General features: G+C 35.2%; 1 protein-coding gene across 4 annotated transcripts in view; it reads left to right on the top strand.

Annotated features, from left to right (window-relative positions):
• LRBA (LPS responsive beige-like anchor protein) overlaps positions 1-12885 on the top strand; it is a 759310-nt gene that overhangs the window by 414208 nt on the left and 332217 nt on the right. For all 4 annotated transcript variants that reach the window (XM_070386647.1, XM_070386648.1, XM_070386644.1 and 1 more), the window contains exon 38: positions 12735-12859. In XM_070386647.1, the coding sequence (XP_070242748.1) occupies positions 12735-12859 (125 nt within the window). The remainder of the gene's footprint in view (positions 1-12734; positions 12860-12885) is intronic.

Genomic DNA, 12885 nt, shown 5'->3' with positions numbered 1-12885 from the left:
GGCAAATTCTTTTTCACTGCACTATCTGGGAAGCCCCCCCTGGTAAAAAACCCTCTCCAAAGGTACATGAAGAGGACCAACAGTCAAAGCTTCAGATGAAGAAACCTAGGGGTGGAGCTGCAGGGTCTAGGGTGCAAGCATGCCAAGGGCGTGAGGGGCAGTGGAGTCTGAGTCCTTGGCCGCAGCTGTGTTCAGAGACTGCAGTGTACTGGCTATACACCAAGTCTGGTTTGAGTGGGGGAGGGCAGCTTTCCCTGAAAGTGCCCCGAGGGTTAAAGCCTTTGTAATTGTTTATAGTTAATATGGAAAAAAAAATTCACGCATATTCCAGGAGTCAGACTCCTCAGATCATTCTCCGTGATCTGACTTCTGCCTGTTTCTATAGTCTCTTCGTTGGCCACTTCTTGCCTTAGACTCTCCAAAGGTTCTGGAAACGCTTAACTTGGGCATATATCCAATTGTTTCTTACTTATTTGGCTTTGCTAGTGCCATTCCTTCAGAATGAATGCTTTTCCTTTTCTTCTTCTGGTTAGCATCTGTTAACTCTTAGTCCCAATTTACATGTTACGGCCTTCCAGGTTGCCTTCTATTACTTTGGAAAATGCCTCTCCATTGTGTTCTCAAAGGACTTTTTGTATATATTAAAATTGTCTCTTCATATATCCATTTCTTCCATTGGACTGTGAGGTCCTTGAGGACAATGACTCTGTCACCAAATGACTCCTTCTTAAGTCTCCAGTGCCTGTATAGATCCTTGAGCATCATTGGTGCTTAATAAGTGTTTGTTGATTAAATAGATGAATGAATGAGTGAAATACGAGCTGGTTAGTTTTTCATCTCTCGTCCTTTACAACCAGGCGAGAACCTTTCTTCTTTACTTCATTTCCTACTGGGACCAACCAAATGAAATTACTTAATTTTCTGACCTCTATACTTTGCTTATATTCTCTTAAAAGCCTACAATGCCATCTTCTTCCTAGTATATCAACTGAAACTTGACCCCTTCTTAAAGGTCTTCCTCAAAAATCTCTTGCTCCTTCAAGTGTTTCCTGATCCCTTTAAAACATGTGTGATCACTTACTCCTTTTTCTGAATTTCCAAAGCTCTGGATTTTTACTTTTCTTACTGCATTAATCTTATGCCATGTAATTCTTTGCTGCTTTTATCCCATTTATTAGATTGTAAAGGCCTTGAGATTAGAGATTCTGTGTTCCTCATATGAGTGTCCCGTATAGCACCTCAGTCAGTGCTTTCTAAATAGTAGTGGACACTCAGGAAAAAAATGTTTGTAAATGAATATAATTAAGCCAAAGCAGAACTGGTTTTTGAGAGCCAGAAAAAATATGAAATGCAGTAAAGAAAGGGAGGAAAATAAATCACTTCCGAATGTGAATAATTGCTTCAAAATTGAAAGTACTAGAAAGTTTCTAGGAGATGACAGCAACTATTGAAAGAACCGGCTTCCAACTGTCTTAAAAACCTGGAAGTGTAACCTAATAAGCCCGTTCTCCCCTGTGGATAAGGAGCATATACTTTTGCTAATTTATCTAGGTTGCAAAGAATGGTATATATATTTTCTATTTTATGCTAGGTAAAATCTGTTATTTGCTTTTGCCAGAATTTATAGCACATTACAGCACCCTAAGCATTTTGGATTAAAGGCAGCAAGTGTTGGATTATGCTGGCCTGCTGATACATTTCAGCCTTTAAATTATTTATTTAAAAATATGAGTGTCATACACTGGAGGCTGATACTTCTTTGCCTTTTCTGTCTCTCCCTATAACTTATAAACTATCCTAAGAACAACAGCAACAAAAATGTGCTATAGGGCCTGAGTTTGAGAAAAAAGGATGTCCTAGATGCCAAAGTAGTGGTTCTTTGCCATGAGACTGGGTTCCTATGTATGCTTTAAAAACATGGAGTTTCTACACATTTGGGGCAGGTGATCAGAGCTACTAGAAACATTCAGTGAATATGAATAGATTCCAGACTTTTTAGTAACAAAAGCTGACCTACCCTGCACAGTACTTATAGTTTTACTTTAATTTTACTTACCTGATAAAGAGCAATGGGACAGTATAGCCCCTTCCCCTAGCCACCAAACTTATAGCCTCGCTATTTCAATTTTGGGGATGCTAGTGCTGGAAAAAGTAGTATCTTGTAATTGTTCTTTGTTGGAATGTGTGCACATAGTCATGTAATTTATAAAAAATTTAGGTTCTATTCTAATCCATCATTTTATAAAAGAGATGTTAAAACATAGCAATGAACTGTCATACTATATTTCTGACACTAGTATGAATATCTTGGTGTAGAAGTGGTAGCATTACCAAAATCCTCTGGTAATGAAGAGTTCCAGAGGGAAGGTCTAGCTTTGTTTCTTCGTGGCTAAATGGCTTGACTTCTGAGCCTTAATTCTTCACCTGTTAATTTGGTGGTATATTCCTAATTTATAGGATTGTTTTAAGAATTAAATGAGATCATGTATAAAATACTTAGTGTAGAGTGCCTGATACATCATCAACAGTCAGTAAATTTTAGTTCCCATGCCCATTCCAGAAGCTCAGAGTGATTTATTTCTCAAGAGAGTAAAGTCCTATCTTCCTAAGGCTTCAGATTATTCTTTGTGTGTATGTTGTCCAGCTCTGTGACTATTTATTACTGTGATCATACAGCTTGAATATTGGAGACAGTCTCCAAATATAGTATAGACTCAATTCTTTTCTTCTAGGCATGGTTTAATACAAGTTGAAAATTCATAACAGTATCAAATAGAAGGAGAGGATACACTGATTAAACATATATTGACTAATTATTTGGGAAACCAAATTATCATCAATATCAGTGACTTGAAAGCAGGGTAAATTTGGTTTCCCAATGAATCAGTGTGTAATAAGCTTCCATTTAAGTGTTTGTTTCATTGAGGTCTGGGAAGATCATGGGTTTATCGTGCTTACCCATCCCAGAGGTTCTCATTGTTTTCCTACTTGTTTTCCTTTACCTTCCTTGAGTGAGTTTAGCCAACTGCTCTTTTTACTGTTGCCTCTTAGGTTGCTGAACATGGCTGGGCATGGGGAGGATCACAGTTGTACAGATTAGTGCCACTTCAGCCGAATGGTTTCCAGTCTCTGCTAGGCCTTCAGAACTACTAAAGTCATCCTCAAACTTTGCTTTAATTAGCTTTCTTTCACATTCCCCAAGGCAGCTCTCTAAAATTTTATCCTTTCATTCTGTACTTTACTCAAAACCTTCCTGTTTAATAGAGGAAATAGAAATAACCAGGCTGAAATTAGTCCTTCAGTTTTTCTTCTCTTTGAAGTTTGTCTTTTTCACTTGCACGCATACTTATCTGTTTTTCACCTTCTTTAATTACCTTATCTCCCTAGTTCCTTTCATTGACAAAAAATTTTAAAATAAAGTCAGCAACTGTTGTATATTGATGCAATGGAATATTTTTCAGCAATAAAAAAAAATATAGTGCTGTTATAGCCATGACATAGTTGGATCTCAGAAACATTATTCTGGGCTTCCTTGGTGGTCCAGTGGTTGGGAATTTGCTTTGCGATACAAGGAACACCAGTTTGATCTCTGGTCAGGGAAGATTCCACATGCCACGGGACTGCGAAGCACATACACTACAGCTGCTGAGCCCATGCGTCACAAGTACTGAAGCCCAGGTGGCCTGGAGCCCACGCTCCACAACAAGACAAGCACCACAATGAGAAACCTGTGCACCACACCTGGAGAAAGCCTGTGAACAGCGAAGAAGAGCCAGTCACTTATCTAAATAAATATTTATGAAGTAAATAATATTTAATTTAAATAATTAAATATTTAGTAATTTAAAATAATTTTAAATAAAAATAGATATAATACAATAAATATTTACAAATATAATGAATAATTAAATTTATGTAACTTAAATATTAATAAATATTTTTAAAAAGAGATGTCCTTAAAAGATAAATTAGACTCAGTTTTTTAGTATCTTTTATATATAACAGAAATGTTAAAGAAAAAAATGCATTCTCATGGGCTCTCTGAAAAGTTCCAGTACTAACAATGATGCCTTTAACCAATTACTTATAATTTGACTTGTTTTAGATTGGCCCATGGAGAAGGCAATGGCACCCTACTCCAGTACTCTTGCCTGGAAAATCCCATGGACAGAGGAGCCTGGTAGGCTGCAGTCCATGGGGTCGCTAGGAGTCGGACACGACTGAACAACTTCACTTTCACTTTTCACTTTCATGCATTGGAGAAGGAAGTGGCAACCCACTCCAGTGTTCTTGCCTGGAGAATCCCAGGGACAGGGCAGCCTGGTGGGCTGCCTCTCTGGGGTCGCACAGAGTCGGACACGACTGAAGCAACTTAGCAGCAGATTGGCCCAAACTTAAGACACTGTAGTCCAGAGCAAACCCTATATTGTCTAACCTATATAATGTGAAATCCTGTACTTACCCATCCTCAAGGAAGGGAGAATAGTGGGTATGGGATTTCTTTGGAGGGAAAGAAACATTTTAAAATTAGATTATTGTGATTGTTGCACAACTCTGTACACATTACAAAGCATTGAACTGTACACTGTAAACAAGTGAGCTTTATGGTATGTAAATTATATATTATAAAATTGTTTAAAACACACAGAAAGCAATCAAAAGCTTCCCTCCATTCTTTGTCTTTCTGGACATTTTTATCAGAATTAAATATTGCTGGCCATTCAGTGCTCTGAAGAATCTTTGCTTGTTTGTCTTTTTTGGCATCATTCTATTTTGCTTCTTCTATTATCTTATTGATTATGAGAATCAATTACTTCCTTTCCTGTTTCTTTCCTCTTTTATAATTTTTAAATATTGGAATTTCCTAGATTTCACTTTTTCCTGTCCTTTCAATATAGTTTTCACTGGATCTAGCGCAATACCTAGCCAATAGTAAACACTCAATAAATTTTTGTTAGACAAATATCTAAACCCATTGACTTCCAAGGCTAATCAGTCTCCCAATTTTATATGTCTAGTCCAGACTGCTTTTCCGAGTTCCCAGGTTATATTGCTTACTTATTAGACATGCCTACCTAGACTTCCCAGGTGGCGCTAGTGGTGAAGAATCTGTGTGCCAGTGAAGGAGATGCAAGAGTTGAGGCTTCAGTCTTTGCAGAAGATCTCCTGAAGTAGGGAATGACAACCCACTCCACTGTTCTTGCCTACAAAATTCCATGGACAAAGGAGACTGGCAGGCTACAGTCTCTGGGGCTGGAAAGAGTAGGATATGACTGAGTGACTGTGCACACCTAGATATTATTAGGAATCTATGATACGGTTATTTCCACCAACCATGTCTACTTAAGCTGCTTCATTTCAGTTAAATAGCGTCTTTATCCCCTCCTCACAAACCTCAATTTTATTCTCATTATCTCCTTTTTTCTCACCTCCCACATTGAATGTCTCATCAAATCTTATTCCATTTCAAGTATGTCTCTGTATCATAGCCTCTACAGTCTATCCCCACTGTCTTATTTTATATTTCTGCCATATAACATACAAGGTTGATCATAAATAATCCTTTATTTAAAAAGTTTAGTTATCTCTCTGTTGACTATAAGATGTAAAAAGTAACTATTTTAGTTAACCATACAGTGACTTTTGAAATCTTGATTCTAACCCTGTGTTTCCTGCCTTAGTTTTTGCCACTCTGAGGCTGCTTTGAAGTGATCTTGCTTACCCAAACCCTCTTCGATAGAAATGCCTTTTATGTCAGCCTTTGTGCATGATGTTTCTTCTGTTTGTAATGCCTTTTCTTTTTTGCCAAGCAGACTCCTATTTATCGTTTAAATTATTTTTAGAAAATCATCTTGTTCATTCTTTAATTATTAAATGCTGGTTTTGTTTCAGTTACTATGCTTGGTCAGTGAATTACATAGACACAAACCCTTGTCCTCATGGAACTTACAAAATAGATCCTCACTGAAAGCTTAATGAAATCTTCAGTCCTCCCAGGCAGGGTTAATTAGTACTTTGATTGTACCTATAATAGTATCCAAAAGAGTTTCTAGAGGAAATGTCTTGTGAAAAGCTCATTGGCTTTGAAGTCCATAGAATCTTATGATTTACTACTGATGGGTAAGACTGAGCTTTTCATCTTAAAAATGAAAAGAGCAGTGTTTAATCATGGATGGCTTGTAGTGAGGCTTGTTGATAATGCTTGTAAAAGAGTGTAATGTCTAGCGTTCAGTTCAGTTGCTCAGTTGTGTCCGACTCTTTGTGACCTGTCTAGCATACAGCAGCCTAGTGCAGTAATTGTTATCTCATTTAAAATTTATTGTCTATATTCGATAATTTTCTTATTCTGATTCTAATGTAAAAAATTCTGTGCTGAACCCAGCGTAGTTTATTTGTAGGTACCAAGATTTGGTGTATAGTTGACACTCAACTGATTTTTGCTGAATTACTTTTTAAATAAGATTTTTGGGGAAAAGAAAACAGAGATGTGCAATTGGTGTGGCTACTGAGGTGAATTTTAAAGTTTCTGGTATCCAATGATATCATATATTTTAATTTGTTTTTCAATTCTCTGTTGTTAGAATATTAACTGGTAGTACAATTAACATTAGATTTTGATTTCTCATAACCTATTCCTGGTAAAAATACTGAGTGAATAAATGGTTAACAGGCTAACAACAGCTAGGAAAACTTTGGTATTATTTTTTGAATAATTGACTCCGTTGCAAGATTGTATTTCTTTTGAAATGTCCAAATTTAATGAAAATGGGTCTCTAGTTGTCTCTGAAAGCAAACAGAAATACACTGAATAGCACCATTGCTTAAGTTCATTACTACATAAAATGTAATTTTACCTAATTAACACGTATGATGCTCTAGTGGCTCAATGTAATAGAGATTCTCTGTGTAAGTCCTCGATAAAGAAAGGATTCTGCTTCAAAAGGTGTCTCTACTGAAACCGAAGGATTTTTTCCTTTTTTTTTAAATTAAGATAGCATAGTGCATAGATCACTTGTGTTTGATTTATAGTTGGTATCTGGTAAACAGGTTTTAGTTAATATTCTGTCTATCTGCATGAAGGCACAGTAGATTTCAGCTTGTGAGATAAAGCATTCTTTTATATTGTACGATAACCTATATAGTACCTGCACATTATTTCAGCAAGATTTATGCAGAAAGTGAAACCCTTCTAGAACTTAAGCGCTTTTATCTTCTAACCGACAGTGCACTGAAAATGTTTATGTGCTTCTTTTTTAGAGGCTACCATTTAAGTTGTAGCTAATGTCTAGTGTTAATTTTTAATCTAAAACCGTAGAATTAGAAGCTAGCCAGATATAGGAGTCAGAAAAATAGGTAATATACAAATATAAGAGCAAAATATGAATACCAGAATTTTCTAGGATTTAGAACTTTTTTTCTGGCCAGAATTTATTACTGACTTGTGGTAAGGTCGTCAAGATTTATCAGGCATTGTCACAAGAAAATAGGAAAGATGGAAAATTGAATATTTTTCTAATATAATTGAATTTGACAGTTATTCTTTTTAAGACTAGAATTCATTTATTGATATAGATTCAAGTTACATAAAAATAACCCTACAACCAAAGGGATCACAAACATGCATATATTTGACTAATTTAAATAATGTGACAGTGCATTTAGATTATATAATAACTAGAATAATTTTTATAAGAACTACCCCTCATTTCAGTAATTAACATTGTTTTACTGTAATAGAATGATAGTAGAACATAATATACCTTAATAGAACAATATGAATTTAATGACTTCAGTGAAATAAATGTCAGTGTTTCTCTTTTGTTCTTGATTATTTTATTCTGAATATTGAATTTTGCCTGTTTCTTTGACAGTCATGCCTATTTGTGGTCCGAACACCTTTTCCTGCATCAGGGAAATGCCAAATGTGTGACTGCTACTGATAGCATCTGAAGGGCTTGTTCTGTTCCCTATTCTGAAGATTAGATTTAACTTGGGCAGAGGAAAAAGGAGCCTGAGCAAAGAAAGAAGTGGGGAGAAGATAAGATGTCCTCAGAGTACCCTGTCATTTCTCATAGGGTGCTTGCACACTGCAGCACAAAATGAACGTTGCATGACTCCAGGAGTGCCACTTGAACAAATTTGGTGAGAACAGTGCTCCTTCGCGCTGTGCCATTTAATAGAGCTCTGCTCTATCGCATATGATTTTTAAATTCTTAATGTTTTCTCATCTGTCTTTTCTCAAGGTCAGAGATAAAATATCATAATAATCTTTGTATCCCTAGCTCCTGGCTCAAGGTTGAGTTAGTCATTATTAGGCAGTGTTTTAGGAGTCTACTTCAGTATCCATCCATTCAACACTGTGAATTGGCCGATTGGATTGCCATACTTTCTCTGAGGAAAGTTAAAGTTTAGAGAGTCTTATAATTTACTTGTGGAAAACAATACATTTTTTTATAGGTAAACCATTCAACTGTTAGAGGAAGATTATGGATTATCCCTTAGTTACTGATTCTCTGTTTTAATATTTCTTCCTTTTCCAAGTGATTCTCTTTTGGCTCATCCTTATTCATTTTCTTTAGTAGATCAAATCACTGTCCACAGTGGGCCTGGGAGGGGAACAAATAGCCTATCTATTGCTGCTTGAGTTGTATTTCCTTCTAAGATTTATTTCATCAGTCGATCTGATTTTGTTCTTGTAGAATAGAAAGTACATATTCTGTATATAAAAATGGCATTGTGTTATATTATGTAGCTTATAGCAATATGTTAAAGTTCTATTTGTACAAATACATATATGTGGTTTTTAAAAGAGTAGAAAGGTAATTAGATGACTTTTGCAGAGTCAGACATGACTGATGCAACTGAGCATGCACGCATGCTTATACTTTGAAAAAGACAGGCCTATGTTATCATTTTAATCTTAGACTTTGAGATTAGGCCAAAGAAAGGGGGAGAAATAATTAGAAAGAAACATTAGAACATTTATTTTCACCGTCATTATTTACACACGCACAGCTTTTCAAATACAGTATATTCCTGTTAGTCCAAGGTACTTGGAGCTTGTGTACTAACAGGGGACCTGACTACCAGACCTTTTATAGAGAAGGCTTTATTTCTAGATCTTATAGAGCCTAGGGTTACATCCTGAATTTGAGTGCTTTTTTGAGGATCTTAGTTTTAATTATTTGTAAAAATGGATATAGATGAGGTTTGTGAATGTGACATCATGTAGTACTAATGTAATTTTTTTGATAGATACAGATATATAGAGGTATAGGTATATAGTGATCTAGATGTATATTTATAAGTTCTCAGAATAAGTGATTTCTCATCTTATCCATGCTTGTATTTGGTTAGCAGTCTGTTTCTGAATACATGAAGTCTTTTAAATTTTTCTGCCATACCATAGTGATAACTACAAAAATATATAACAACTTAGTTCATAAACTTATGAGAAAAGTGTTGGATCGGTTTCCCAAATGTGTCAGTTTCTTATCCTTTTTCCCCAAGAAGGAGATTTTGGAGAGGGAGAGTCAGTATTTCCTAAGTAAGAGTGAAATCTTTATGTGAATAATCAAAAGATATTAAGTTGATGATTGAAACCTACACATTCCCCTTTCCAGTCATGTTCTAAACTGACAAATTGTGACTCATTTTCTCAGTGATAGAGCTTTATACTGAGACTGTATGTTGTTGGAAGGAGCAGAGTTGGGACAAAACAGTGAATTTTTATGTCTCAGTTTCTTACTATGTAGATGACTTTAAACTTGCTAGTAATTACCCTTATCTGAAAGAAAAAATGAATATGACTTTTTTTTCAAAGAACATATATTACTCTTAACAATCAGAAATTGGTTGATAAATGCTAATTTTTTCGAATGAGGCTAATAATGATTCCATTTTGAGTAAATTCGTTGGAGGTTTTTATTCTGCATTATCTGGAGAGACTTTAAAAAATGTACTGAAATTATTGGTCTCTCTAACTGATTTTTGTAATCCATTCTGGATCTGTGATCTGAAATGAGTGATTTTGCTTTTGTCTTCAGACTAAATTGTTGTAACAGGGGGTAGACTACTTGTATTGAGAAGATATTCTGAGATGTAGTTTTCAGGATAGTGGAAAGATTATCATGCTGAGGTATAGATTTCTTCATTTTATTTGAATATATCTAAAGTATTTTTAAATTTTTGATAGAATGGTTATGTTTGAAGACAGAAGTCCATAATTAGGGTAAATAAAACTTACCTTAAAATTTTTTCTACGATGTGCACAGCTTCTCCATTTCTAATACATCAGTGTTTCTGTTTCAGCCAAATGTCACCATTGTGACTATTATTTGTTACTGTTGAAGAGCTCAAAAATAAATATTATAGTTCTGTTTCCTCCTAGTTGTGGTTATTATTGTTACAGATATTTTCTTTGAGTTTCTTGAAAATTTGTGAATGATTTTATAATTCCTCTGCTTTTTCTACTGCTTAACAAAAATGATCACACACATGCTTTAATAGCCATCAGATTTGACTTCTCTCTCAAGTATTACGGAATCTATTGTTACCTAATTTAGTAACAATTTTGTAATAGCAGCTTAACACCTCTTATAATTTTAATTGTTATCAAGAAGAATGACATCGTTTAATTTGACTCAAAATTCAGAAGGATGGATGAATGACAAATTAATAATTTACCACCTTTGCATAATACTGAAGCACAGAATATGAGAAGGATTGATGGCAGAAAAGGTTAACAAATTTTAGCAGCTTTCATTAGCTTTACACCGTCATATGTTTGTGGTGCTGACTGAAATAGGCTTTGTAGGAGATCTCAGTCTAGGGAACTAATTACTTGTGCCGATTGCTGCTCTGATGAATAGACCCTCATTGTATCATTCCCCTGAAGACGAGGAGCAGCCTGTGATTCACGACTGCATCCTGGCTGATATTTGATAATAATTTTAACAGATAAATGTAGGTGGGCAGAATGATGAAGTACCTATCCAAGCTCCATGACTATCAAAGCCATACACATAGCCATCTGTGTACCGCCTTTCCCCCACTATCCTAAGGAGAATTTTATTAATTGAGTTCAAACAACTGTTTTCTGTGTTTTTATGTATTCTATAGGTATTTCTTATTTAACTTTAAATGCTATCATAATAACAGTTTTCATTTGAAGGGTAGACAGCAAAATAACAGAAGAACGAAAGAGGTTTTTAATTTTTTTCTCTTTGAGGACAACACTTCTTACACATTTTTATATTTCACTTAGATTACTTTATATTTCCTCCTCTTAGGCATGAACAAAATCGACAAAGGAAATCTTTGCTGTTTCCTTGTCTCCCCAGCATTCTCATGAAGAGCATAGGATTCCTATTGTTTTTTTATGAATGCTTTCATTAATCTAAGCTAATTTTTAATTGGTGAAGTACTTACTTACAAATCTATTTTGAACTTTTAAAGGTAGCTTCTTTAACCATCAAAATATGGATAACTTTTACGTAGGTATTTTGGGACTGTCAGTTGGTCAAGGCTACTAATTTGTCAAAGGTGACAGGTACAATTTTATTAGCTCATGAAATACAAGTGAGGTTTTATTTTGCATTAGTCATTTTTTTTGCAGAAGCTTTGATTATGAATTTTAAAATTTCATTATTGAAACTTACAGGTTTTCATGTTGTATATCTCTAGTGTAAATATATCCTGCAGAGATTTTTTTTTAACTGTAACTGAAAAAACTTCATATTAGTGTTTTCCTTAGAAAACATTTTTCAGCATGCTAGATCATGATTAGTTAATAGAAAAGAAAGTTGACATTCATATATTGCCATGTAAAAAGATCTACATAATTGGAGAAAATAGAGTGGAACTTGAATTGAGTGAACCCTTTAAAAAATACATTTCTAAAAGTATGCTTTTGATACAGCAATTATTGCACATCATATACCATGTAGTTTTTAATTAAATATAAAAACAGACTACATAAAACAGAAATCCAATCTGATTTGCTTGAAAATAGATTGCTATTTCACTCTATAGGAATGGTTTATTTAAAAACAGTAAGTGGAAAAGAAATGCATTTTCTTGTGTTGTTCTAAGCCTCAGGGGCTAAATGTAATGAATATTTTAAGAGATTATTTTAATTAAATTCCTGCACATCTAAACAGAGTAATATTTTATTATCACATACATAACCATGTAACTGAGATATTCATTAAAGTTAACACTTTCTGGACCAAGAATTCATGGTATGATTTACTGACCTTGTGCAAAAAGGCACAAATTAGGAAGAAAAATGAAGGGGGACAGACTTTGATTAATATAGGTAATGCTATCCCATATTTATAATAGCCTTTTCCCTATTCTGGTTTATAAATGCAGCCACAGAGAAAGGTGCCCTGCTGAGGCTGAAATGAGGCTGAAATCAGAGCACATGCCACTGGAGTGTGGGGAAACTGATCACACTGTCAGCAATTCATTTCAAAATGATGTATTTAGTGCTCATTTCACCTTCCAAGAAAAAGGAAAAGGAGTTCCTTAGACTGGAAGGTGATATTGTTATTTTCAAGGACATACCTAAGTTAAAGATTGCAGAAAGGGGAGTGTGAGGTGGAGGGAGAATTAAGAGGAATGGGAGGGAAAAAAAGGCAGAGCAAACAAGGAGAGCTTTATGCAGAAATTCAGTGCTACCACGCTGTTTGATAATTGCTAACATATGTGGCTTCTCTGTTTCATTGTAGTCGTCCTCGTGAGTTCTGGCGCCTCGACTACTGGGAAGATGACTTGCGGCGCCGGCGACGATTTGTGCGTAACCCTCTAGGATCGACACATCCTGAAGCGACACTAAAAACAGCCGTGGAACATGGTCAGTGTGTAAACCACTCCTTGCCA

This window comes from Bos mutus, chromosome 17 (genome assembly GCF_027580195.1).
Source record: "Bos mutus isolate GX-2022 chromosome 17, NWIPB_WYAK_1.1, whole genome shotgun sequence".
Lineage (NCBI taxonomy): Eukaryota > Metazoa > Chordata > Mammalia > Artiodactyla > Bovidae > Bos > Bos mutus.
Note: the sequence above shows the minus strand (reverse complement) of the source record. Positions and strands in the feature narration are given on the sequence as shown.